Source organism: Hippoglossus stenolepis, chromosome 14 (genome assembly GCF_022539355.2).
Source record: "Hippoglossus stenolepis isolate QCI-W04-F060 chromosome 14, HSTE1.2, whole genome shotgun sequence".
Taxonomy (NCBI): domain Eukaryota; kingdom Metazoa; phylum Chordata; class Actinopteri; order Pleuronectiformes; family Pleuronectidae; genus Hippoglossus; species Hippoglossus stenolepis.
Window position 1 is genome coordinate 21,013,730 of NC_061496.1, and position 27,993 is coordinate 21,041,722.

The following is a 27,993-nucleotide window of genomic DNA, read 5'->3' on the forward strand; positions in this document are numbered from 1 at the left end:
AATAATGATATTAGCACTAAACAGCTTGTTCGAGTATTTCAATTAACGTACTAAACTCCAGAATTTAAATACAAATATAACTGAAATACAAATATAACTGAAATAAAAATATCACTTGAATACAAATATAACATATATACAAATATAAATTTAGTTTTCGATGGAGATGGCTACAATGTGTAGCAGTGACAGTGTGAACGATTTGAATTCACGTTACGTATAACATATTTAGTGAATATAAATTCGCACGCGCACGCACACACATATTATTATTATTATTATTTATCGTTATTTTTATCATTACTATTATCATTGTTGTTCTTGTAGTTAGAGTGAATCTGATCATTCCCAGTTTCCGCCAGTGAACTAACCATTAGCGAGACGTCAGTTTCACGTTGCATGTCATCTTCAGGCGACAACAAAACCCAGCAACGCGCTCTGTCCGGATGTAAACAAAATCTCCCCAGACTGAATTTAACAACATATGATCGAACCCATGTGATGCTTCAAGTTATCGTCCAGACAGTGAAGTATGGCTGCCGGGACGCTGCAGGAGCTCGTGTCCGCCGCCGCCTCTCTGCACCCAGACCGGGCAGCGGTGACATACGACAGCGGCGGCTCGGTGCCCGGGAGCCCGCTGTCTCTGCGGTACCGAGAGGTGGTGGAGCTGTCCTCCGATCTGTCTCATGTTCTGCGGGACAACTGTGCTCATAGTAACGGAGTCATTGGGCTGTACTGTGGTGATGATCTGTTCATACCAGTGTGGATCCTGGGGTGAGTTCACTGTGTGTGTGTGTGTGTGTGTGTGTGTGTGTGTGTGTGTGTGTGTGTGTGTGTGTGTGTGTGTGTGTCTGTGTGTGTGTCTGTGTGTGGGTGTGTCCATGAACGACTCTGTGCTGTTGTCAGGATCCTTCAGTCTCCAGCTGCCTACGTCCCACTGGACCCAGAGGCCCCAGGACTTCTCTCTGCCAGAGTCATGAACCAGTGTCGCCTCAAGTACTGTGCTGTGAAGACTGACCTCCTGCCGGTGAAATATTTCACATTTTATTCATATTAATACACATGTCAAATTGCAGATAATGATGCACATATAATATTTAAAGATGTCTTCAGGTTCAGCTGAATTAGATATTGTTTCTCTCTGGATTGATTGAGACATCATAAGTAAGCAACACAAAATTAGCCAAAGTAATTGGCTTCCCTATTGGCAAAAAATGTCTTGACCCTCCCGACTACATACTCGTATATGTATTTAGTTTCCCCTAAACAATTTAATTATGGCCCTGAAAATCAGATCCCATTTAGTTCCTCCCTTATGCTCTTCTGTTGAAATAATCCAATCTGTTCCGTATTCACATAATATATATTTTAAAGAAGGGGCCACAAATAAGCCAATAACATAGGACTCATTTTTGCAGATATTGATCAACAGTGTTGCAAATTCACTCAGAAATATAAAAGTAATCACATGACCATAACCAACTGCCTACATAGTACCTCAGGATTTTTGGTAGTGGCACACTCTGTATGGGTCAAATAAAAAAAGTGAGTTTGTAAAAAGATAAAAGAAGATTCATATATTTTATCTTTTAATTTTGTATTGTAATTTTCTGTTCTGTTGTATATTTGTAAAGTTCCAACGTGACTTTTTTTGAAGTCTTTCCTGGGGCTCAATGAATATTTCATGGATTTTCTCTCCTTTTTCCATCCAGCGTTTCCAGACGGCTGTTGTCAAACACATGTCTGTTGATGTGTGTGTGGTGTTGCCCAGGTTTAAACTGACAGTGGTACGGGTCACACTGCTGCCAGTCGCTGAACACAATCAGGAAACACAACAGACTGTGTTGAGGACAGATGGTGCTGAAGTCTGTGATACAGCTGTGGAGCAAAAAGACTGTGGCCACAAGGACTTGGCATATGTGCTGCACACATCTGGAACCACTGGGTTTCCAAAGACTGTGAGGGTACCACACAAGTGTATCCTCCCCAATATTCTGCACCTGAGGTCAGGAATTCTACCTTCATGCCTCTATCTCCTGCTCTGGAACATCATTTTGATAAATATTTAAAAGTGCACCTCTCTTTGCTCAGATCGTTGTTTCAGATGACAGCAGATGATGTGGTTTTCATGGCCTCGCCTTTAACCTTTGACCCCTCTGTGGTGGATATTTTCCTGGCCTTATCATCCGGGGCACAGCTCCTCATTATCCCCTCTGTGATCAAGAAAATGCCCAATCGATTGGCTCAGCTGCTGTTCGAGCATCACAACACGACGGTCTTACAGGCAAGAAGGTTCCAGATTTTCATCAGTCAGGATTTCAGTGGTGTCTTAAAAAGTCTAAAACAGTCTTAAATGTAATCAACTTATCTTTAGGTCTTAAAAAGTCTTAAATATGTGAAGATATTACATTCTTGGTACATCTTATTTAAATTAACGTTCATTTAACACGACTGTGTTTGTGTTTTAAAGTTTGTTTGCTTTTTTAGATAAATGTTTTGACGGCATGCATAGTTTGTACTGTCTCAACGATACAGATATTAGCATGCTGTAATAAAACTACAAGACCAACATAGAGCTGATAACTACACTCAGCTTGTCTGTGGGAAAAACTATGTTTATATTCTGTAGTTTGCGAGATAACATGGCGTATCGAGGGTTATTCTCTACTAGGCTACTTCTCCTTATCTTCAATTGTGGGGAAGTGTGAGTAATTCATGGGACTCCAATGTTCCTTCATATCTGCCACACTTTACGTTGTGCTTCAATGTCATTCATTAGGTTCTTACAAAGCCTTAATTTAGATTTTTTTTAAACTTGCAGGAAATCCTGATCAATACTTACAACAATACTTTACCTGGAATGGCCCACACAAACTTTATATCCCCTATAATGTGGTGTTTTCTTGTTTCCGCAGGTCACGCCCACTCTGCTCTGCCGCTTCGGGCACCGCGTCCTACAACAGGAGGTGTTGTCGTGCGGCTCCTCGCTGCGGGTGTTGGCTCTGGGTGGAGAGGCCTGTCCCTCGCCGGCTCTGCTGAGGAGCTGGAGGCACGAGGACAACAAGACCCTCTTCTTCAATATCTATGGTATCACAGAGGTGTCGTGCTGGGCCTGCTGCTACAAAATACCACAGTCCAGCAACCTGTGAGTGCTCCTCTTTAAAATTATTTCTGAAATCTGCATGTTCATATCAGCTGCAGCTAACACATCTATAACATCACAGATCCTCCAGCTCGGCGGCCTCTGTACCTCTCGGGACGCCTCTGATGGACACGGTGGTGGAAGTCAGAGATGAACATGGTGGCGTTGTTACAGGGGGTGAAGGACAGGTGTTCATAGGTGAGAAAGATCTCACTGTGACACACACATGCATGCAGATCCTACTTTGGTGAAGTGAATCCATGTGACCTGTGTTTGCAGGTGGAGAGGACAGAGTGTGTCTCCTGGACGATGAGGAGGATGTTATCCCCGGGACAATGAGAGCCACTGGAGACTGGGTGAATGTTAAAGACGGACAGCTGTTCTACCTGGGACGGAGAGACCGGCTGATAAAACGCAACGGGAAACGGGTGAACTTGGACGGCTTGCAGCAGGTACAGTGTTCTGTATGTATAAACTGTATTTTGCCAATGATATTTATTTGTTTATATTTATTTATGTTCAGTGTCATATTTAATTCTTAGTTTCTAGAAAGAGAATTTGATGAATAAATAAAGTAATAAATAAAGTATTTTTCACTTAATTCACATACATCAAAATACACAAATCAAAGGCAGTAAAGTGGTATTTATTGTTGATTTATCATAAACTACTGAAGGAAATGATAATGTAGCTCACACTGTAGGTTTTGCTGTTAATCTCAACAAGAAAGAGATGATGTAGTTTTGAAGCTTGCAGGTCTCGGCCTAGAGAGGAATGGGTCATCTGTAGCTGAAGTTAAATCAGGAACAGTTGAGTTCATTGGCCACATGGGGGCAGTGCAACAAAGTACACTGATACGTTATAACCTTGTTAAACCAGAGCAGGAGCATTTGGAGTTGGGTTCTTCGTTTAGCTTCATTTTGGTCTTTACCAGCTGCTGTGAAAAGCATCTGGTAATTTAGTTGCTCAGTTCTCCACATTGTTCATGAGCTGGTTGCTTTTTTGAGAGGCTGTTACTCCAGCAATTTTCAATTTAGCATTTTCAATGGATTTATACATTGTTTTTGTGTTTGTAGAGCAACATACACACAGGCAAAAGAAAGTAATTAAAAACATTGTGAACTACAATGGAGCTCAGTGGAGCACATACCACCACCAAGGCCCAACAGTCTCCTTAAGCCCAATCAACCTGCACCAAATTTCAAACACTCAAAGATATTTCTTTTTATCAAGATTATGAATGATTCCCTGGGAAATCAGTGAAAATGTCCATTTTAAAGAAAATGTAAGTTAGTAATAAATTTTGAGGAAACAAAATATAGAGAACAGCAATAAAATGCATCTTATTAATGAATCCATAAATCTCTATGTCTGTCTTTTCTCTGGTGATTTTCTTTCACCCTGGTGAACGTGCATTCGTAGGTTGGCATTAAAACTGTGAACATATCTCAGTCTACATTCTATCAGAAAAGAAGAGACATATTTGACTTTAAATCACAAAATAAATATTTTGGCAACAGCAGAAGATCATGGATCCACATGAACAATTCTTTCTTTGTCTGCAGACTATTTGGATGATAGACATGTTTATGTTTAATCCCCCTCAGCTCATATCGAGTCTGCCTCAGGTGGAGGCCTGTGCTGTGGGTCTGTACGAAGGCGTTCGGCTGCTTGCCTTTGTGGTGGCGTCTACATCTGGAGGCCAGAAAGCAGCTGCTCCTCTCCCCTCTCCTGCACAGCTGCACGTGGAGAAATCCCCCTCAGCTCTGGCTCAGCATCAGGACGACCTCCGCTCTCCTGTAAGACTCCAGCAGCAGCAGATGAGCGGTGCGGACGGGGATCTGAGCAGGCAGATTGTGGACCAGCTGTCTCTGCTGCTGCCGTCGCACAGTGTTCCTGACACACTGCTGCTGGTCCCGGCCTTGTGCCTGACGCCTCATGGTGAGCAGCAGATGCAGGTCACTCCAGAGGAGACACAGCAGTGCACTCATTCAGCATTATAGGGATTCTAATGTTGTTTTTTTCGGCAGGCAAAGTAGACATGGAGGCACTAATGAAAATATACCAAAGACAAAAACGGGGTTTAGAGGCTCCACAGGGAGACTTCAGCAAACTAAAGCAAACCCTTCAGTCTCTGTGGCAGGTATTTCCCCACGTTTAATGACACAGCTCCACATTTAAATATCTTAATGTCTGTATATATTCATCCTCAGCTTTGTGTCCCATAAACAGGATACGTTAGGTTTACCTGAAGATGTGACCGTTGATGAGGAATCCAACTTCCTGTTGAGTGGAGGAGATTCTCTGAAGGCGCTGCACCTCTGTGAGGACATCCTCTCCGCTGTGGGAGTCACTTCACCTGGACTCCTGGAGGTTGTATTTGATGGCAGCTTTTCTGACATCCTGACCTACATTGCCAGAGTGACACTGACGCCACCACTTGAGAACAGCACAGCGCCACTTCCCGAGGCCCAGAAACGGCACGCTGTTGCTCCGTCTGTTGTTCTAGTGAAGAGAGAACGCAAAGGGTCTCAGTCTGCAGCAGAAGAGAGGCCGCAGGGGGAGAGACAGGCTTTTAAAGTTATAAGACGAGCAGGAGAGGTGATAGAGATTAATGTCAGATCAGGCTTTCAGGCGGATGCAGTCGGAGAGAAAGATTTAAGTAAGAAACGGAGAGATGATGCTGTGGGCCTCTGTCTGAGCTGGTCCTCAGACACAGGCAGATGCGTGGACGCCTCCCCGGTGCTTCTAGTCCATGAAAGAACAGATCAGAGGTCGGATGAGGCCAAAACGACCGTGTTCATCGGCTCTCACTCTCACAGGATCCAGGCTCTAGACCTAGACACCGGGAGCCTTCTGTGGGAGCGAGTCCTTGGGGACAGGATCGAGGCGTCAGCTGCTGTGTCTCACTGTGGGACGTTGGTGATTGTAGGTCTGTAACTACTTTCTACATATCTTGTTTTGATCCTGAAATGTCAGTTACTGTCTTCAAGCTTTATGTCTGTATTTTCCTAGGTTGCTACGATGGCTGTGTTCATTTCTTGTGCGCTGCATCCGGAAAGACGCGGTGGATATTTGAGACGGGAGACGCCGTGAAGAGCTCTGCTGCCGTGGATCCTCACACAGGTCTGGTGATAGTGGGCTCACACGATGGACACGTTTACGCCCTGAACCCAAAGGTGAGCAAGCTGGACCGAAAACAACTGATAAAAAACATAGTGTGGGGATTCAATTCATATTGAGTGCTCCTAAACTGGGAGAATACACTTTGAATTGATTCTATTATTTTCTTAAAACTTTAGAAATAGTAATGACAAAGATAATATTGCCAGTTCTCCAAGAAGTTTGACGACAGTGTCTTGTGTTATTGTGTTATTAATAAAAAAATATTATTAAGTTTATTAAAAATTATATATATATATATATATATACTCATCTTGGAGTATTCATCATGTCTGCTGTGACCTTTTGACCTTTGTATCTTTTGTCATGGATGACCAAAGTCGTTTCTCCTCCCGGGTTTAATACAGTTCTGTGTTTTTAGCTTAAGCAGTGTGTTTGGAAGCGTCACTGTGGTGGTGGAGCTGTGTTCTCCTCCCCCTGTCTCCAGCCGTCCCTCAGACAGCTGTACGTGGCGTCACTGGGGGGTCGCCTCCTCTGTCTCAACCCTGTGAGTGAAGAAAATCCCAAACTTTAGTCATTTTGTTAAATGGAGGACATATAGACAGGGGGTCAAACATGTGGTTACCTGTTTCAGGACAGTGGAGAGGTCCTGTGGTCCGACTGCAGGGACGTCCCGTTCTTCTCATCACCAAACTGCTCCTCTGGTCTTGTTGCGATCGGCTCTGTGGATGGAAACATCCGCTGCTACAGCAACACGGGGAAACTGGTGAGAAGCAGAGCTCAGACCCAGGTAGCAGTAGTTTGTAGTGGCCTCGGTTCAGGATTTAATCCGTGGAAGGCAACAGGCCAAAAGTTTGACTCCTTAACTAAAAACAAACATTGCAGATCCATAACAGATGTAAACTGATCCTGTAAAGTACAAAAACTGAATTTACTTTAAAGTCCGACTCTACACTTCTCTATACGTATTTTCAGGTATACAGAATATAAACTATTCAATGAATAAAAGTTTTCTTGTGGGTTTTCTGCTGGTACTCAAATACAGACTTCTGCATTTGAAGCTTTTTGTGTTCATAAGTGTTAAAGCAGGAACAAGTTACTGCTAATACTCTAATACAAATCTCTGTTCAGCTGCTGCATTTTAGTTAAATCACACCTGCTGTTCCCACTGTTACCAGGACTGAAACCTCAACTGTTTTCTCTTCTGCAAATTGAATTTCCTGCAGTAAAAACTGAACCCAAAGCAGTTGTTACATGCTGTGGTGTGACTCTTGTGTTTTTTTGCAGATGTGGCAGTTTTCAACAAAAGGACCCGTCTTCTCGTCTCCGTGTGTCTCACCGGACCAGCAGAGGCTTCTGTGTGGATCACATGACGGGCACCTGTACTGTTTAAACTGCGCCGACGGATCTTTAGTCTGGTCTTTCCAGACGTCAGGCAAAGTGTTCTCCAGTCCGTGTGTGTTCGACGGCTCGGCTGTGGGCAGGAGTGGGAAGCTGGTGGGCCTGGCCTCGACAGACGGCACAGTCTGGATCCTGGATGGTGAAAATGGACAAATGCTGGCCTCACACTCTCTACCAGGGGAACTGTTTTCATCCCCAGTGGTGTACAAACGCTCTCTTGTTATCGGGTGCCGCAATGACTATGTGTATTGTTTAAATCTGACTGTCAAAGAGGAAGCACAGAAGGATTAAATGTATTTTTGTACTGATTTTATTGTAAATAATTGTCTTTTAATCTGAATCGTAGCAAAGAAAATATGTTTCAAAGTTTTACATGATATCAGCACATTTATAGATCCCAGTCACCAAATGACATTAGATCCTTTTTAAGGTCTTTAGGGGACTTTTTACTTAATACTAAACGACATATGAGAATCTGGCTTATATACACACAAGTTCTATAAATACACATCACTGTTTAATTCAGTTTAAAAATACTTCAAAGATTACATTATTCCAAGCAAAAGCTGCCTAGAATATTCCCTGAGGAGCCTGAGACAGCTGTCCGTCTCACGTGTCACAGATGGAGCCAAATCCTGCGTTGCAGCCGGGGATAGAATGTTTAACAGTATAAAGTTAGAGCATCTGTGTGTTTTTTTTATTTTTGGTACTTTAATCCAATTTATGATTAATTTTATTAATTTATATTATTATTTTTGCATATTGTTTAAGTTGTGTTTGTTTATATGGAACAGAAGCATGATAACACCATGCTCTACTTTTGAAAATGACGTTTCACCATAAACATATTTGAAAGTATTCTTTTTTTTTCAAGACACACCTGAAGATGTCATTTTGAGGAAAAAAGACAAGTTTTTGGAGGTGTAATAATGCGCTGTTGGATTAAATAAATAAAATAAAGAATGAAAAAGATCAAATAAAAGATTTCCAACAGTCAAATAATGAGACTTCAGTCCTGCGGTTCAGACATCAGTATTTAATTTACATTATTCATAACATTTTGTTTCTCTTTAAGAATTTTCTCATGAATACCTCTAAGTGGGACAAAAAAGTGCAAATAATACCAAACATTTTTTTTGTTACGTATAACACTGCGTACACTACACTATTGTGCACGACCATAGTTAGAAACAAAATGACAAAGTGACTCAGGCGCAGGGGCCTCTCCCCTCTGACTGAAGCTTTTGATTTAACATACAGTACATACTTACATACATATACAGATCATTAAGTGAGTGGCAGGAAATGAGAATGCTGGAGGTTTCCTTTTTTTCTGTTACGTCATGTAAGAAGTTCATATCACATTTACGAGGAAGTGATGGCGTAAGCCTACAAACGGTGTGTTACAGGAGGACGGCTACAAGAATCCTATGTTACAGCAGGCAGGCGTTGTGTCTATCTCCGTTTAGCAAAGCAAACAAATCCAGTTTACGTCATGACACGGCCGCAAGGAAAGTGCGCGGCTCACTGTAAAATGCCCAGTAACACTTGTGGTCTTCAGTGCTGTGTTTAGGTGCACCCACCGTGTGATTATGATCCTGTCCCTTTATAATGGCAAAATTGTACAATAGCTTGTTTGACAGCTATCACAGTTATCACGGACACAGTGAGAGTTGTTGTAACGCTAAGTTTTTCCAGTATGAGTAAAAAAAAGAGAAATAAAAGGCTTCTTCTTTTGTACATGACAAACAGGCTCAGAGTAGAGATACAGTTTTTGTTTCAACACAAACACAAATCTGCCGCTTCACGTAAATATTAAGAGTCCGCGACGATTCCATCAGTCGTCCACAAGCAGATTCAGCAGGCTCATGTTGAGTAGTATTGTTACTGGTAGCCCTTGAAACACACTTCTGACAGTTACCCTCTGCTGATGAAACACTGTCACATGTGAGAGCTTCACACACATTTATTCACAACCATGGTGACACAGTTGCCTACAAAATAAAAAAAGGAAATTGGGGGTTGGCTATTGCAATGGCCAGCCATGGTTGTGATTGGCTGCTGAGGACTGGGCCTTGTCGGGACATATACATTGTGTATTTGTATACAGGATGTGCATGCTCGCAGCAGTTGTTTAAATATATCTGTGCAGTTGTACTGGGTTATTTGAATGTGAAGCGCACTTTAACGTGATAATAGTACCAGCCAGTGTGTGTGGTTATGAGGCGATGGGGGGCTTTGTCATGGTGATTGGTGGGATCTGGAGGTTTTGGGAGGGGAGGGGTGACGCTGACTCTGGGCAGTGTGCAGACTGTGAGTGTGTGTGTGTGAGTGACTGTGAAGCTGGGACAGGATGTTATTTGATGATCTGAGGACAGTCGCTCCAGGCTTTGGCCTTCCGCTTGGCCAGGGCCAGCCAGGCCGGCTCCGTGGACACCTGCGGAGAGTCACTGGAGGGGAAGCGCTTTGACACCTCCTTGACAGCAGGTGGCGACGGTGTAGAGTCAGCGATTTCAACTGAAACGTAAACAGAAATAGTTTTTCTTAATTTCTTCTTGTTGATGACCTAAAAGAAGAATTGATTATCAAAGGCTGATTATCATCAATAATAAATTGTCTTTAGTATTGTTCACGTTTGTTCTTACCAGTGACAGAGCTGGGTAAAGTGTTGGCTTTTTTCAGTTGTTCTTTGCGCTCTAAACGACCGAAGAGGCTGTCGGGTCTCTTGGGCTCCTCTGGTGTCTGAGGTTTAGAAGGACTACAACTCCCACTGCCTTTGCTCTCCGTGGGACTCAGCAGAGTAACCTGCAATACACATTCACACTCTTTCAGACGAGGGAAACGATGTTCAGGAGATGAATGTGCGCGGAGCAGATCTGTCAGAGATTGCGTGAGGAGCTGCTGTGGCTGGCTCACGTACACTGTCTCTCTCTCGAGCTTGTTTCACAGCCTGTTTGGCCTCTCTTTGGGTACGATGCTCCTCTCGGTTCTGCTGCTGCTCCCTGAAGCCCTTCTGCTTCTGCAGAGCCAGAGTGATCCACAAGGGTCCGGCCTCCTTCTCCTGCACCCTGGCACTGTCCAGTGAGTGTCTGCTCTGCAGGGACGGTTTTTCTACACAGGAACACATCATTATTTGTTTATAGTATAAGGACAGGATAGAGTTTAAAGTGTCTTGATTCTGTTTCTGAACAACCTACTCTAACTGTACTCTATGGTTTATTATGTAAGTTATATTATATAAGGTATGATATAAGCTTGTTTTTCTGCAAATCTAAATTTTTCATCTATAACAAAAGAAGCCAAAGCTCTTCGATACTAAAGAAAAGGTTAACATTTACACCAGCCCAAATTGTAAAAACATCGACATGCCCATATTTACATTTAACAAGTTTTAATGCCTCCATGCCGGCCACAGCCAGTGGCTGTTTTCCAGTTGTCTGTCCATCCGTCCCACTCTCATCTCACACATCTCAAGAACGCCTTGAATTTCTACAAACGCCTTGAATTTCTACAAATTTGTAGAAATATTCGGACTCAAGTCTGAATTGATTTGATTTGGTAGCCAAAGGTCAGTGAACGGTCATATTATAGTATCATACCATTTATTATCCACTGCGTATACTAGGTAAACCTTTTAGTAGAAAAAGTAGCTTTTAAACTTTGCTGAGTATTCGAGTGCGCACACAGAACTGACAAACCGCCTAAAGGCTCTGTCCTGTGTTTACATTGTGTTTTTATTTTTGTTGTGTTTTTAATATGTTCTGTTGTTTCTCTTTTTTGCACATTGGCCTGTGAGAAACGCGAATTCATCATCTGCATAGTTTGTATGTGGATGAATGACAATAAAGTAGACTTGACTTGAAGGTCACGGTGGCCTTGCATGAAGGACCTCACGTTCCTGTGAATGTGATATATCAGGACTATCTGTAGTAAATTTCATTAAATCTGGCACAATTCACTTGGACTCACAGATTAACTGAACAGCATCTTCAGGCTAACACTTGAGTTCTGATTAACGCTACAGAGGGGTTCCCTAGATAAAGTGACACTGACCTTTTCTGATGAGCTCTGTCTTTCTGTCCGCCTTCTCCCTCCAGGGGATGTTGATAGAGGGGAAGAAGGATCTCTTCTCCTTCACCTCCTCCTCCCCTTGGACCTGGCCATGACTGCTCCGGTGCAAGTGGGCCACCGCTGAAGGTTCCTCGCTCCTGCTTGTTGGCTCCTGGCTGGATGAATCCCTGCCTCCTGTTCTCTGGATCAGAGCATCACTGGGAGGCGCGTGGACCACTTTAGGCAGCGGCGATGGGGGAGGAGTCGGGACTGATCCGGTAGACCTGGGTGACGTGGTTGGTCTTCGGTAGATCGGTGGTTTTGAAAGCACTGTCTCACTTTCGCTGCGTGCGGTTGGGCTGGTAGACTTTCCCTGTTTAGCCCGAGGGCCGACGGGGGAGGCACACGCATGTAAGAACTTGCAGATCGCGCCTTCTTGCTGGGGAGACGCAGGACTTGATTTGTCAGAGAAGACAGAGCATGCATCAAGGTCGGGCTCGATGGGGGTGAGAGGTGAAGGGACGCCGTCAAAGCTGTCGCCAGCACTATAGCGTTTCTTCCTTTTCTCAGTGGACTGTTCGCTGTGAAAACGCAGGGAGAAGTTAGTCCTCCTCAGCTTTATTCCAAAAGGTGAGGCCTTATCCTCACTGCCCTGGCCCTGCTCCTCTCCCTCCTCTCTACTTTCAGACATCACTATCTCACTCTGGGCCCTGCTCCTCAGCTCTGCCCCGTCAGACTTGGCTCCAGGGCTGGGAACCAGGAAAGAGGGGAGGTCTTTGGCAAACATACATTCCTCTGACCCTCTTTCTACGATGCGGACGGTTTTACTTGTCTTGCTCTGAGGTTTGCTGGTTGGAGCTGGAGAGACTTCAGCAGTGGGGCTGTCAGACAAAGTAGCTTCCTCTTCCGCTTCCTTAGCGTCAGCACTTAACACCTCAGAGTTCCTGTTTGAATCTCCAAACTTCTTCTTCGCAGGGGTGATGGAGAACTTGGCGCTGGCAGACATGGTCTTCCTGAGGTTGGTGTGGGAGAGCGCGGGCTGGTCCTCGCTGCCGGGCTGAGGCTGGTTTCTGTTCACGTCTGGGTAGTCGTCATACTTGCCATCTTCCACCCCCTTGAATATCTTGGATCGGATACTCGCCCACTCTGCCAGGACGGCTGCACTGGTTTTGTCTGTAGAGAGTGCAGACTCATTGAGTGATTTGGTTTTGCCAGACTTGCGGTCCGGTGACGTTTTACTCTTGGTTGGCGGTGTACCCTGGGCCTTTCTATCCTCCCCCAGACCCAGCAGAGACTTACAGGCTGTGTCTTTAATCTGGTCTAAATTGACGGCCGTCCCACAGAGCTGGGCGCCCGTCACTAAGATGGCTGTGTGGGGGACATATGGAGATGCTGGCAGGTTGGGGGATTCTGGTCCCTCAGAGGAAAAGGCCTTAGCTCCATCTCTCTGTTCAGCCACAGCACCACTCTGGTAGCCGGAGGCCGGCGTAACAGGCGATAGATTGACCTTCTGGAACAAAATCTGCTTTTCTCCAGAAGAAACCTTGAAAGAGAAGGGCCTCTGTCTCTCCTCCATCTCCCTCCATCGCATCTCCTCGGCCCTCCTCTTCCTCTCCTGTGGATCTGAGCTTCCATCAGCATCCTCAAACATCCTCCTTTGCTCCTCCTCCTTTCTCATCCTCTCCTCTGCCTCCATCTTTTTCTTTTCCTCCATCTCTTGCGACCTTAGCTTCTCAGCCTCCTCCTTTTTTCTTTTCTCCTCTTCCTCTCTCAGCTTCCTCCTTCTCTCAGCCTCTTCTTTCTCCTCACGCCTCCTCCTTTCCTCCTCCTCTTTCCTCCTCTGCTCTTCCAGTCGCCTCCTCCCCTCCTCCTCCTCCCTCTGTCGATGCTCCTCCTCTTCTCGCATTCTCCTTTCCTGTTCCTCCCTCTGGTTCCTCTCCTCCTCCTCTCGCCGCCTAGTTTCTTCCTCTTCTCTAATCCTCCTCTCCTCCTCCTCCTCCCTCAGCTTTCTCTCTGCCTCCTCTCGAAGCCTTCTCTCTTCCTCCTCCTGCCATTTACGACACCTCTCGTTTTCCTCCTCTAGTTCACGCAGCCTCATCTCCTCCGCCCTCTGCCTCCTCTCGTCTTCATCCTGTCTGAGCCTCTGCTCCTCCAGCTCTCTCTTCCTCCTTGTCTCCTGTCTTTCCTCCTCATGGAGTCTCTGTTTCTTGAAGCCATCTAGGGACTCGACAGACGCCCTGCGCTGGTCATCACTAGACCCTCCTGCTGCCTCCAGGTCCTCTTGAAGAACGCCAGGGATGGAAATGTCTTGGAGCTCCTGTGGATGTGGAAACATGGTTGTTAATAAGTTTCCTTCTTCTAAAAATGCTGATAAGAGTCACAGAATCAATCAACATGCTAACACCCATTTGCTGCAGCTCATATCTGGACTACTCACCTGTGTGACGCGTCGATGCTTGCGAGAGATTCTCTGGTTTTTTGGTTTGACGGACAGCTTATGCTTGGCAGCTGTGTTGTCTAAGCGAGGAGCAGACTGCGGGACGGCGTCCAGATTGATGGACTCAATCGTACCAGTGGGTGGAAGAACTCGTTTGGATCTCGGGGACTTCACTGGGGTGGTGTGTGCCTGAGCCCCTTGCACCTGCTGCTGTCAAAATAAAAGAGCGATTATTAACAACTGAAACACTGGAGATCTGACTGATTTGTCATTTAACTCCTATAACATTGTCGGACTCAGTTTTCATTTTGATTGATGCAGCAAAACCACAGATTATTTCCTTGGATTTAAAAACAAATATGGCAACTACATTACCCACAATGCAACAGACTACTGACAGTACTGTTGATGAGGAGCAGGTAGAGTTCTGGTTAGCTTACGTCTTTCGAACTCCACTGTTCATTTAAGATAGTGGTCAGTCTTCATGCATGTCCCTCTCGAGCTATTTATGGCTACATACTGTATATGTAGTAGTACAAACTTTGATTTTAACCATTGCAGTTTCCCTTTCAAAATAACACCCAACTGTCATCTGAATACGTTTTTTATTCTTTCACACAACCTCGTGTTTTGACCAGGGAATACGTTGAGGTAGGGACTTCATTCAACAAGAACCGAAAATACACAAAACATTCCAAGACACAAAGAAAACACAAATAAGAAACAGTAAAATTTGCTAAATAGCAAAAACAAATGCAAAAGTCAAATCCTTAGGAATAAATACAGTTCATAAAAATTGTATTGAAATGTAAAGCAAATGACTCAATTAAAACTAATGAATCGAATATAACATGAATAGCTGGAGGTAAAAGGTGAAATAAAAAACTATAATTGCCCTACAGATAAAATGAGTTGAGCTTTATGGTATCTGGATGTTATTCCATGTTGCAGGTGCATGCTGAGAAAAACTGGAATTACTGAGCTCAGTAAAAAGATAAATAAATAGATAAATAAAACCCAGTGTGTTTATGGCCTAACAGATAGAGTGGACAATAAAACCTAACCCAAGTTGATGAGCTGTGGTTTGGTTCTGTGGTTTGGCCTACCTTTGGTTCTGTTTTTTGTGGCTCGGCCTCCATCTGGGCCAACACCTTCAGAGGGCTCCGGGGAATCTCTTCCTCGTCTGAACTTCCCTCATCTCCCTCACTCCTTCTCAGGGAAGACGGCCTCTGGCCAAACTTTATACCTTGTGCTATCTGCCTCTGTGTCATCGACACGGAGTAAAAATACATTATACACATACAGAGGAGATTATTGATTGGTAACAGCGGATATCTCTACACGGCCCACCTGCAGATTCCGAACCTTATCCGATACGTTTTCCTGGGACATGCTGTGATCCAGACCGGGCTCTGTCGCCGGCTCCTCTGGGATGAAGATGCTGTCGTGTGAGAGAGCTCGAGAGCCGATGGGATTCAACCCCCTGCAGAAGAAAGAGGCAGTCAGCACTGTCTGTCATTCATTCATTTAGCATGAGCGAGCTAAATCCTTTTGGTCTTTACAAAGCGGCAGTGTGAGCACATTAATTAAAGGCTCAAATCAACGTCCCGCCTTGTCATAAACTGCATTGAACAGAGCCTCACCCTGTTTTTCTACAGATTGTGTAACCACAACTTGATGCTTTTATGTGAATCTGTGTCCACACTTTCATTTTGTGAAGACATCTGATAAGAGGCCTGGTTGTTTAACTGAATAAAAATATATGTGGCAAGACATAACTGAAAGCAAAGTTTATTATGTGTGTAATAATGAAACTATCCATATAATCCATATCACTAACCTCAGATTTTGATTGGACTCCTCATCATCAGATACGAGTCCATTGGACACTTCCCCAGTAGAAACACTCGCCTTCAGCTCTGCTCCATCAAAGCCCCCTTTCGCCTTCCGCTCCTTCTTCTTCTTCCCAAACAGTCGTCTGAAGGGCTGGAATTTGCCCTGTCGTCTTCTCTCTGTGGGAGAAGGAAAATAAATGATAACCACGGCTACAAGCAATGAGACAATCAATCTTTATATCTTTATGTAACGGGCAGTGTGCGTATGGGCGTGTTTGTGCATGTGGATAATGAAATGCAATTGATTGAATTTTTTTGAAAATTAATCAAAATAGCATACGGAATGAGGAGAAAACCTTGGCTCTCATACTTACTTGTGTTTACAGGAAGTGGAAAAGATAAACAACACCCATACAACCAGAGCACCCACAGCCAGAGCATTAGTTTGAGCAAAACAGAGACCAAGTTTTGGAATGACAGACTGGAAACTGGCAAACGCAAGATCCAGGATTTGTCCTTGGAGAAACGAAAGCAGTGATATCCACAGAGCTTCAAAGGTCAATGACATATCACATTGGACCTACAATGTCCAAGCAACACTTCAGTAGATAACAACAATTGTTGATATTAAACGGCAGAGCTAATCCCTTCCTAGATCCCCTAATCTATCTGAGGCAATTCCAGTAACTGCCAAATTAGAATAATTAGAATAATAAAGTTCAACTTTGATTGTGGAAATAATGATAAAAAAACGCTGTCATTGCCAGAGAGATAAGTGCTGGGTCATGAGGAAGTCAAGAATCCAAATTAAGAAATGAACTTTTGGACTTTTGGTTGATTATTTCCCATCATTCTTCGATGTCTGGATGTTATAAATAAATACAAAATCTTAAACACAAACTAAACTTTGTCTTGTCTAAAAAGAAAATGATTTCATTGGAAAATGTAGAGGGATCTCTCTTTGCTGTCAATAAAAAGAAATACAGAGTGTTTTCTTCTGAACATCTAAACATGTGTGTGTGTTTGTTGTGTTTTGGTCTGTGTATTTATTTGTATTTCTGAGCAGCAGCTCCTTGCCGAGGTCCCTCTGGTTAAACTCAGTGGGTGAGGTTACAGAGCTACACAGCTACTCTACACCACTGTGCAGACAGGCCTTCTCAGGGCTCGGCGAGTATCCCTTTCAGAGCTATAAGTAGCAACTGGTGTGGGATTTCACTAACCCAGAGGCATCATGGGAAATGATACAGTAAACTAATTTCCACAGTTAGACCCATGACCCCGACGTGTGCGTCTTTATTAGTGTGTGGGAGTAAAGACAAGTTTAATTGGTGTGTCTGTATTTATATTAATATACTGACAAGGATATGGTAATACTGTGTTTTGAGTGTAGGAGGTATTTGTTATGTTACTGTCTGAATACACTATGTGTTGTGTTATACAGTAAACAGAACCTTTAGGTGTAACTAACAACGAATGGTTATATACTTTTAGTTTAGGAATGTGTCACTCATGACTAATGACCATCTTCATACATCAAAAAATCTACAGAATTGTCTTTACAAAAGCGACAGTATCGTTCTTAACCATTGTCACATATATGGATATGATTTTTAAAATTAAATGTCTTATTAAATTAAATGAAATACAAGACCACCACGTAAAGTGTGTTCACTTCACATTAAGCTGTTGCTAGCAGCTAGTTAGCTTGGTTAAGCATAGAGGAAACTAGAGGAAACCACAGCCTGCCTCTGTCTAATGGTAAAAACAGCCATTTAACATATCTTGTTTGTTTGAGTAATATAAAAACTTAAAACATATAAGTTGTGGTTTTACACGACGTCATATGCCACATTAACTCAGCCGAGACTTCAGGAAGTTGACGCTCCAGGTCAAAATAAATAGGCCAACACATGATGCCCTAAATCCACTGCATGTTGTTTTTATATGTCGGGTTTTTGAACAGATTGGGGCCAAAACTAGTTCCATCCCCTTATTTCTAGTCTTTATGCCAAGCTAAGTTAGCTTGGTGCTGGTTATAGCTTCACATTTATTTTAGAGAAACATGTGGGGTGATATTGTTTTCATCAAACTCTTGTCAAGAAGTAAATAAGTGGATTTATCAAAATGTCAAACTGAAAAACCAATTTTGTGAGTTCAGTGCAAGCTGCTCGTGTTGTATGAGACAGTCCATGACCTGAAGACAAACAACTGGAGAATATTATTCTTTACAGGAATGGCTTGAACATGTATGGACAAATGGACAGTCAACTAATCATTGAATCGAATATCAACTTTATTGAACGTTTTGCGTTGTTTAATTTTTTTCTGTTGTTCTAAAGGGATCCATATAAAGGTGGATTATGTGTCCGTTTTTTTTGCGTATATCTTTTAACTATATATTATATCGTTCTATATAATGATATTCTATTTTTTATTTTTCATTCATGAATCTGTGCGTGTTGGAGACTTTGAGAGACTTCTGTAAATCACCAAACAAACCTCCAGATCTTGTTTAAACAGACACACACAGTGTTTGAACATTGCACTTGTCAAATTGATGACGCACTCAATACTGTGAGACCCTCTCTCACTTACTTTTGGTGCAGTGAGTGATATTATGGTGTGGCACTGATGTTCTGTCTCCCTGCAGCATGCTCTCCCAGCATCAGGGCCGGGTCCAGTCCTTCTACTCTGTTATAAAGCCCATAATGCACCACCATGGGCATGCTCACACACTCATGCGTGAAACGAGAAAGGACATTTTTTTCTGGAGTGTAGCGACTCCACAGAGCAGCCCCCTGACGTATCGCGAGGGTTAACTCTGGTTTCCTGTGCTCTTGTATGTTTTCGACCCAGGGCCTCCCGGACCCTGCTGGGATTTTACTCTTGCCATGTGAACAGTGAATTTTTCACATCTGGTGAAGGTAAATTAACTCACTGGCAGCACAGAAAACCAGCAGGAGGCGAAGGGGTTTTGAAGTGCTTTTAAATTCCATAGGTCTAAGGTTTATGCACAGTTAGCAAAGTAACAATCAGGGTTTTGTAGAATACATTTATACATTTTCTATGTCATCGAAGGAATAGTTTGACATTCAGGAATATGTTTATTTTTTGTATCTGGGTGACAGTGAAATGTGAACGATGATACCAGCCTACATTCAGTATGAAGCCAGCAGCCTGTTAGCTTAGCTTAGCACAAAGACTGGAAACAGGGCAAACAGCTAGCCTGGCTCTCTCAGAGGGTTACAAAGTTCACCCAATTAACACTCACCCATTATGATATTATTATGATTAACATGTTATATCTTGGTTGATTGATTTAAACAAAATCTAAAAAGTAAAATGACAATTTGCCATTTGAATTGGTTGTCATGCGACAACCTTTAAGTAGTCTGGCCTCTAACATCCCATTAATATTTTTAGTTTTTAAAACTTCAGTTTCTCTATGGATTAAATACATAAGAAACATGTGTTTATTTGTGAGCTTTATAGCTGCCGTTTCCATTATTGATGCTAAGCTAAGCTAACCAGCTTCTGCCTGTCGGTTATATTCACCATATAAACATGACATTAGAAAGGGAAAAGACATATTTCCCCAAATTTTGCTAAGCTGCTTGCTATAGCTTTGCATTTGATTAGTGGAAATACATGGGAATAGTGTCAATCTTGTCATCTGACTCTTCACAAGAAAGTGCTAAGTGCTAAATTTCCCAAAATAGTATATATTATTCCTCAACACTGAATTTAACACTGACTGATAAGGATTTGATCTCTGTACTCTGTCTAATGTAATTCCTGGACCTCTGCTAATGTTAGTTTTCCTTTCTTGACACTGCTGTTATAATATACTGGTGTAACATATATCAGATCATATTAAAGCTAATGAAGAAGGGTTTAAAGAAGCCACAAAAAACAAACGTGGACACAGCACACCACAAGCATGAGGAAAGGTTTCTGCAAATCTCTTCTATCAGGTCAAACCCATCACCACACCATGCAGTTCTTAAAGAGACAGTGAAAACAGAGTTAAACTGAGGTCATGTCATCCTCACGATGTGATCGCCGAATCTGTTTCAGGACACTGTCTCTTTAAGATGTTACTAAAAGCACTCATTGTTTTCCTATTTACCTGGGCCTTTGGATTCGGTTACCTCTAAAAGCATATCATGCTTATTTTCCACGGCGTCCGTTGCCATGATCACTGCGCACCTTGGCTGTGGTGAGAGAAGAAGGAAGTGAACATTGGGATGCTGTTACCTGCTTTAAAGGAGAAAGTAGGAGCTTTCAAAAGTTGGGTAAGTGAGGTGTTCGGCTTGTGTACCGGAACGATAAAGCTGTTTTTAAAAGCAAGGAGGAGGAGCCCTCTGAGGCCACTTGTGAGGTCGAGGGGGAGCTAAAATACAGTTAAATACACAACACAATTTAAAAAAGAGTCTTGTAGCAGCTGAGTTGAACTTGTTCGCTCTCAGCGACCGACCCATTGCCCTGTCTAATGATTAGAGATCCGCCATAAAGATACAGCTGGAACAATTACACAAAACCCACATGAACCACCATTTACACCTCGTAAACAGACAGGAACAAAACATCCACAGGCGGCTTCCTGAACTCTGCATCCTCCAGCAAACAGCTGTCTGCAGCACGTTGCCTGAGCCAGAGGTTTTCTGATGTACTGCAGTGACATGTATTGTGTGTAAACCCACAAGCCAGAGAGTGTGAGAGACAGTACTGAGAAAGCTGGAGAGAAGCCCGCTGTCTCCAGTGGGATCAGCATGCTGTGGGCTTCCTTCCTGAGGGAGGGCAGAGCTGGATGGACTCTCTCAGAAATGTCTGGCCCCAAAAGGCTCTTTGTCCTGTCTGACTCCAGCCAGCACAGAGCAAGGAGCGAACAAGCATGTTCGGTAGTTGGGTGTGTGTGAACACTGACAGAGTGTGTGTGATTTGGAGAGAGACTGTGTGTGATTGTGTCTGCTGGTGTAAAGAGAGATACTGTGGATCTTCTTTTCATTGTTTATCTGTTTGGCTGCCAGTCCCAATGATGAGAAAAGGTCTGTGTTTACTGGTGTGTGTTTGTAGTCCGACTGCGGCAGAGGACAAACTCGGGGAGCGGATAGAGATGGGATGAGAGAAGCAAAAGGAGCAGCCATGTGCTCTACAGAAGCAGAGAAATGCCTTTGACAAGGATACAGCCGCATCATAGTATGACAGTGGCATAACACGATGCTGCGTCTCGGCGCTCTCAGACGACCCAGCAGCTCATTTGATGGTGACACAGCTCTGCATCAGAACAGGCCGGACAACTACCCCAGCCCTGATGGCATGGCTTAGTGTTGCTAGAGCGGCTAAGTGCCATATCCTTACAGCGCATGTAGCTTGCTGACAAAGCAGACAGACGAACGTGGTGGAGCCGAGTAACAGTTTACCTATTTGAGCTGCACAGCTTGAGATGGCTGTGCACCACTGCAGTAAAACCTTAGGGAACATCGATCTGCCCTTTTGCACAAAGCTTGTTTTACCCAGAAGAACGACGCCTCCGCTGTGGCTTTGGGAGAAAAAACGGTGAAAGTAAATACAGAAGAGAGACAGAAGAGCAGGTTTGGGTTTGTTAGGTCTGTTAGCATCACTCATTTTGAGGAACATGGCAGTGGCATGTAGGGTGGCATGAGGAGGGGTGGATGGGGAAGCACTTCCAAACAGAAGAACATGATCTATCATGTGTGAGGTGACTGCAGCAAACCTGATGAATCCATGTCTTCACTACCACTGTTGTCATCTAGTCATCAACACCAACTCTTGGTCCCAATCTCACTCGATACTATTCTCTAGGGTTTGAGCCACCTCCCGTTTCCATGGCAACATGTTTGCAGCAGCAGATGACATTTTATTAATTTTATTTCGTATCAATACATCTTGGTTCTTGTTGGGTTCGTTGTTAACTGCAGCTGCACTGAGCAGCACAAAATGCACAAGGATGATAAGGGAGTGTCAGAATGCACAAGGGTAAAGAGGTTGGGTAATAATGAATATGAACTATAATGTCATTCAGTGAAGTGCAAACCTCCACCACCGCCCAACAGTCCCCTCATGAAACTACGTTTAAATTCACTAGGGTCCAGATTTTTATTCGCATCTGCACCAGATTACACACACTCATAAATATCAGTCCCCTAAACATGTCTGAAGTTTTCCATCAAGACCTATGACTTACTCCGTGGGGAAATGGTGAAAATGTTGAAAAGTGATAAAGAAATTCCCAGATTTGTCCCCTGATCTGGATCCACATTCTTCCCCCAAGTTTCCTGGAAAACTGTTTTTGTTTAATCTTGCTTAGAAACACACAGGGGTGAAAACCCAACCTTCTTGGCGATGGTAAAAATAAACATCAGAGGTTCGTCAGCCACAACACTGCAGCTAAAATGAGTAACACCAAGTTTTCCCATAAGAATCATCTGCTACAGAGCTCAGAGCAGACTGATATACTGGGTTTCTTGCCACACTCACAACGCATGATTGTCTTTGATGTTAATATAAAAACACAGGCTGGTTATTAGAGTTTATTCACATTATTCATCATTGTTATGTGATTGCTGCACATTTTTGTCAAGCATCTCACTTTAACTAAGCTGTCAACAGACCTGTTTCTTCCTCTTCTCTTCTACTTCAATACAACATCAAACACAAACGTGTTCTGCTTCATTTCCATGCGAGTCCTATCTCCTCTCATTTTTATACAATGCACATTGTGAAGGGCCTTAAAATACCAAACAAATGGGTAAAGCACATTTAAATCACCAACATGTGGCAACGATTGCACCAATCTTCATGTTGCCAAGAAAAGATGTGTCAAGTTCAGGCCAGCATGTCTGACCCAAATCTATGTCAACATGGGGGAGCTGAGGTGTAGTGTATTAACATGAGTAAAGGACTCTACAGCCTCACCAGCAGCTCTGTGAGGCACAGAGGTGCTGTGAGCTAAACGCTAACATCAACATGCACAAAATGCTAATGTGTATCAGGTATGTTTGCTGTATTCAATCTAAGGTTCATGTCTTTGTTACATTGTTTAAATGTAGTTTTTAGTTGTGGTTTCCAAGTGTAATTTAGGGAGCGGACTTAAGACTTTTGTATGACTTCCTGTTGTCATCACCTACGTGGGCTGCGTCTACTTATACCTGACATTGATTGGTTTATAGATGGGCGTGCATCTGATTCGACTATTCTATTCACTAACTTTTTGTCTTTCAGTTTGAATGGATGAAATTAATCAACCAGTTAATCAATATCATTATGGTATATCACTACCAACAAAATGAATCCTCACAGTTCAAACATCATATCGTCTGAGGTGAAGACTTCAAGCAATCCTGTGAGCTGCTTCCTCTTCTTTTTCTTCTCCTGTTGTCTAATGATGGCTAAAGTCACACTGCAAGCAAACTAATTCATGGTTCGTTTGAGAGAGACCACCTCTTTTGTCTGGACTAAACTTTGGTCTGTTGGTCCTGATGCATCTTTCACACCTGTCCTTTTTGTCCAGACTTAACTGAAAGGTCAAATTGTCTGGACCAAACAGGGGAAGTGTGAAAGCCCCCTTAGTTTCAAGTGCTAGCATGCTGACATTTGCTAAATAGCAAAGCACTAAGCACAAAACTGACCATGTAAAATGTTAGTCACATGGCAGCAGTCGATAAAAAGTCAGGGGATCAGAAATGTCAGTGGTATACATCCTCAGGGGATCATGAATGTACAGCATGCACAAAATTTGAATGAAATCCATCCAATGATTGTTTAGATATTTCAGTCTGAACCAGTGGTAGATGACCCGAATAACTGGTAAACTGCCGTGAGCGGTGGCTAAAAGCCTGGTAAGAGATACTAAACAAACACCAGCAGTGTCGATCAGTACATTGTCCAATACACATTCCAGTCCAACAACCAACACAACCCACCTTTGTGAATTATATAATATTCCGCTCCATTTTCTTTTTTCAGACATTATGCTGTCAGCTGTTCTTGGCATTTGTCTCCACTAGAAGTCCAAAGGGTGCATGAGAAGAAACAATGGATTTTGGAGTGATGCGTAACACAGATCACATGACCGTGGTCCTATTTTCTACTCTGGCTAGCTAACAAAGCTTGTGTGTAAACAAACAACAAAATGCCACCTCCTCCTGCCTCAGCATCTCAAACACACACACTGCGACTCGTGATGTGTTCGAATGACATTTAGCAAAATGCCAGAATTATTGTCACATTGATACACTTCACGAGATCACCTTGTACAACACGGGCTGCTCATAATGGTCGTGTGCACAGCGAGGCAGTGAGCACAGTGAGAGAATGAATACAGACTATCGAGAAAGGCAAGACCTAGAGCTAACTTTGTGTATAAGCATTTCTTCTTACCGTCCTGCAGGCGCTCTGTGTGCGAGGGTATCTATGAGTGTGTGGCTGTTCCACCTGCCTGCTGTCACTGTGGATCTAGGGCATTACCTGGAGTCAGGTGTCAGATACAGTGAGGGTTTGGTTGTGTGGTGTGTGTGTGTGTGTGTGTGTGTGTGTGTGTGTGTGTGTGTGTGTGTGTGTGTGTGTGTGTGTGTGTGTGTGTGTGTGGGGGTGTACAGGAGAATGGTGGATAAACACCCCTTTATATTCTGATGTGGATGAAAGTTTGATTTCCCTTGAAGGGCGCAGTCGTGTACTCCTGACTGAAAACTTGTGTCGGTGTGGGCTCAACGCGAGTGCAGATGTGTGTTGGAGTGGAGCACATGCAGGGTCTATGGGGAGGGGGGGTGTCAGCGGGGATCGGGGCAGAGCGAGGAGCAAGTGAGGAGAGATGGTCCTTCTCCTGTGTCTGTTAGTGCTGCTGTGCTGAGAGGCACAAAGTGACACTTTGTTTCCCCGCCAGATAGCCAGTGCAGGAGAACAGAGTGGCATTCATCATTTCGACTGGCCGATGCACACAAAGGCTTTCATTGTGGGTTAACAGTAACCGTGCATGCACATGTGTGATTGTGATGGCTTGTTACGTGGCGCGACATAACATCTTAATAACGTTATGGTCATAAATATATAGGTATTATGGGGCTGATCTGTACATGGAGGATGACACACATGGGTGGACTGGTCAAGCTGTTCAGTGTTTACTTCATACAGCAGCTTATAGCTCCATCAATCCCAAATGACCAAACATGATCCTCACTTTATATTAATCTGATCTGGAATCAGAAAAGCGGTGTGTATGAGCATTGGTGTGAAATAAGGCCAGCTCCCCCCACTCTCCACTTTTGGCAGCATAACACTGCAGTCTCAGAGAGATATGGTAATGATGGGGCTTTACCAACCTGGATGCTGCCTATATTACAGCAGCATAGCACTTCAAACACAGACTGCTCCTCTGACTGACTCTGAGCACAAAGAGAAACCCCCTGGTAAAGCAGCAGCACAAGTCATCCACATGTATTCACATACACTCACACACACAGGACAAGCAGAGAGTCGTAATGACTCCACTCTATGTGAAAAGAGGCCGGGATCAACCACCCTCAGCTACTCTCAGTGAGACAGGAGCAGCTGGTGTACTTGACCTGCATGAGGTAAACCAATCATTCTGAATTTTCATGGTGGAGAGAAACTAAAATAAATACCTGGATATAGTGCTATATTCTACCTGCCGTACAAACCTGCATGGACGTGTTAGGGTGTGAAGTGATGCTACATAAGCTGACGGGTGATGAGGTTCGCCTAGAGGAGAAAAAACAAATTTCAAATGGACTATTCTTATGAATCTGTCTTGCATTTACTTGTCATTTTGGAAACAGTGACATGTTCGAAGTTACTTCAACGTCCCAAACATGTCTGTGATATAATAACAACAGCAGTTTGAACAGAATGCACACTGTATGGTAGGGGCTGGGCAATATAACGGAAAATAATATTGTTGAGATAAAAATGGTCATATCAGTCGATATCGCTAATTATCACGATAACTGTCACATTATTATTTCTTTTAAGTTTACAGACTGATTTTTGCTCTTGAATGAAGTTTGTGGTTTTAAACTCAGAGAATGGAAAGCACTTGATGAACACAGTGAAGCATTTATCAAATCTGACATAGATCAATTATGTGTAAACCTCCTCGCTGTGTTAACACAATGCATAAGCTATGTATCGACAAATATTGAACCTTTGGTATATTAGTATTGATGAAATTGAAATCATTTTATTGCTCAGTCGTACTGTAAGACATTATCTGGAGCAGAGTAGTGTGACATGAACGTGTAGAACCTCATCAGGGAGCCACATGACGTGATGATAACTTGCATTCCACAGGAGGACTTAATAACTAGGACAGAACGTCTCTTAAGAAATTCAGTGTGGTGTAATTACAGTTGTGTGCTTCAGATAAGGGCAGAACGGATGTTAATACAAGTAAAAGTAAAATACACATTAAATACGTAGTACTGCTCTTAAAGCTTCACTTATACACATCTGTGCCATACACCGATTAAATAATTAACCATCTATTCATGCATGGTGCCTCTGAACATTTTAAATCTTTATACCTACAGCAGAAGCAGGCTAGTGGTTAATTTTGAATGCAGTTGTTTTATTTTTAACAGTCTAGGTGTTTCCAGTTTGTTTAATTCACAGCTATAAGACATATCAGCTGACTTCAAGATGCACATAAAACTGAGTCAGACTTTCTTTTGTCCACCTTACAGTGATTCAGATCAAGTCCATTGTTAGTTTTATCTCAGGTCAAAGGTTGAAACATGACTCAAATAAAATGCATGCTGTCAGGCATGGCAAAGGCACGCCACAGAGATCTCTGAAAGTGTTGCTTATAGGCACAGAAGTAGTGGAGACGACATGTTCACATCTTTGTTTACTGTGCATCCACACCTGAGAGTCCGGAGCATCAGGGCTGATGTGAAGCTGGAACATTGCAGTGCTTTCAAAAACACTGGGATCAGTAAGTGTCAGATCTCTTCTATAAGCCAGGATGACACACACGCAGCTCTGAGGCTTAATAGCACATCATTCACATAAATCCATCTATTTATTATTTATAGCCTCCAGATGATACTACAGCTACATGCGCTCAACCAAATAACCGGTTTACTCCAACCTGACTCCAACAGCAGCTGTCAATCTACCATCTACTCTCCCTGCCTCTTCCATGTCTCAGCACCAAGGTCCACTGACGATGATGCAGCTCTGATGGAAATGACCCTTGCATATGTTCATTATTGTTTAGTTGCACATGTAGGCCCACGCCACAGTCTGTGGCCCGTGCTGCTTTTGCAGCTGAGATGTTATAGCAGAGACGCGGATGGCTGTGGTGAAAGACCTTTAGGATCAATACGTAAGCGTTAACGGCAGATTAGCGGATGCTGCCGCACAAGGATTACAGTCTATTAATTGCAGACTGAGAACAAAGAGTGTGCACGCTGCTTTTCCTCACACACTGACACAGATGAAGATCCAAAACCTACAACACAGAGATTAGCCTCGTTTTGGGGAATTAGGGGGGGAAATAGCCATTTAAGACAATTTGGCCTGTTGACATCGGCGTTTGCGCATTTCACGTAAAGGATCGGAGTCCCAGCCCATTTACACACGCGCACGCGCACCCAAACACACACACACACACACAAACACACATCTGCGAAGGAAGGAAGGATGGAGAAGAGGATGTGAGCAGGTCAATGAGAAATGAGACAAACAGTGACAAGGTCATCAGCGTCGTGAAGATGCAGATGAACCATCATAAACACAACATGGAAGAGAGGAAGGAGAAATAAATCTCGAGCCTGCACCTTATTGTTCGTCCTGCTCCTTCCGCTCCAGCACTGAGGGCAGCTCGGCTCCTTCTGCTCCTTCTTCCACCCTTTTGTGTTGCTGATGCTGCGGGTGCCCGACGACGACGAAGGGGGGGAGAGGGAGACGCACGCACGCACCGACCGTCACAGCCCCGCACAGCTGCACGCGTGTGAGGAGGGAGG

General features: G+C 43.5%; 2 protein-coding genes across 7 annotated transcripts; one reads left to right on the forward strand and one right to left on the reverse strand.

Moving 5' to 3' along the window:
• Positions 1–327: 327 nt before the first annotated feature.
• On the forward strand, positions 328–8,031 carry aasdh (aminoadipate-semialdehyde dehydrogenase). Of its 3 annotated transcripts, none has more exons than XM_035177274.2 (14): positions 329–774; positions 907–1,027; positions 1,713–2,005; positions 2,092–2,284; positions 2,916–3,145; positions 3,225–3,340; positions 3,422–3,594; positions 4,750–5,083; positions 5,173–5,285; positions 5,375–6,074; positions 6,158–6,321; positions 6,687–6,812; positions 6,900–7,055; positions 7,553–8,031. In XM_035177274.2, the coding sequence occupies exons 1-14, from the start codon at positions 533–535 to the stop codon at positions 7,955–7,957; spliced, it is 3,366 nt and encodes a 1,121-aa protein (XP_035033165.2). In that variant the 5' UTR covers positions 329–532; the 3' UTR covers positions 7,958–8,031. The 3 variants fall into 3 exon arrangements, 2 of the variants coding, with proteins under 2 accessions (XP_035033165.2, XP_035033166.2); XM_035177275.2 differs by having other exon boundaries at positions 331–774; positions 6,900–7,031; XR_004698330.2 differs by lacking the exons at positions 6,900–7,055; positions 7,553–8,031 and having other exon boundaries at positions 328–774; positions 5,375–6,070.
• A 656-nt stretch (positions 8,032–8,687) lies between these two features.
• Positions 8,688–27,983, reverse strand: cracd (capping protein inhibiting regulator of actin dynamics). Of its 4 annotated transcripts, none has more exons than XM_035177501.2 (10): positions 27,808–27,983; positions 20,118–20,202; positions 15,994–16,165; positions 15,504–15,636; positions 15,260–15,409; positions 14,154–14,363; positions 11,720–14,033; positions 10,587–10,777; positions 10,312–10,471; positions 8,688–10,183 (listed from the first exon to the last, which is right to left on the reverse strand). In XM_035177501.2, exons 2-10 carry the CDS (start codon positions 20,182–20,184, stop codon positions 10,023–10,025), a joined length of 3,558 nt encoding a protein of 1,185 aa, XP_035033392.1. In that variant the 5' UTR covers positions 20,185–20,202; positions 27,808–27,983; the 3' UTR covers positions 8,688–10,022. The 4 variants fall into 4 exon arrangements, with proteins under 4 accessions (XP_035033392.1, XP_035033391.1, XP_035033390.1 ...); XM_035177500.2 differs by having other exon boundaries at positions 14,154–14,360; positions 15,260–15,415; XM_035177499.2 differs by having other exon boundaries at positions 15,260–15,415.
• Between the last annotated feature and the right edge of the window lie 10 nt (positions 27,984–27,993).

Bases quoted from the DNA above. Each gene is read 5' to 3' on its own strand.
- aasdh (XM_035177274.2), top strand. From the start codon at position 533: ATGGCTGCCGGGACGCTGCAGGAGCTCGTGTCCGCCGCCGCCTCTCTG. The intron at 775-906 runs GTGAGTTCACTG...TGCTGTTGTCAG, and splicing joins ATACCAGTGTGGATCCTGGG to GATCCTTCAGTCTCCAGCTG. The intron at 5,084-5,172 runs GTGAGCAGCAGA...TTTTTTCGGCAG, and splicing joins CTTGTGCCTGACGCCTCATG to GCAAAGTAGACATGGAGGCA.
- cracd (XM_035177499.2), bottom strand. From the start codon at position 20,184: ATGGCAACGGACGCCGTGGAAAATAAGCATGATATGCTTTTAGAGGTA. The intron at 15,637-15,993 runs GTTAGTGATATG...TTTCTTCTGCAG, and splicing joins GAGTCCAATCAAAATCTGAG to GGGGTTGAATCCCATCGGCT. The intron at 14,034-14,153 runs GTGAGTAGTCCA...CCACATCCACAG, and splicing joins AGCATCGACGCGTCACACAG to GAGCTCCAAGACATTTCCAT.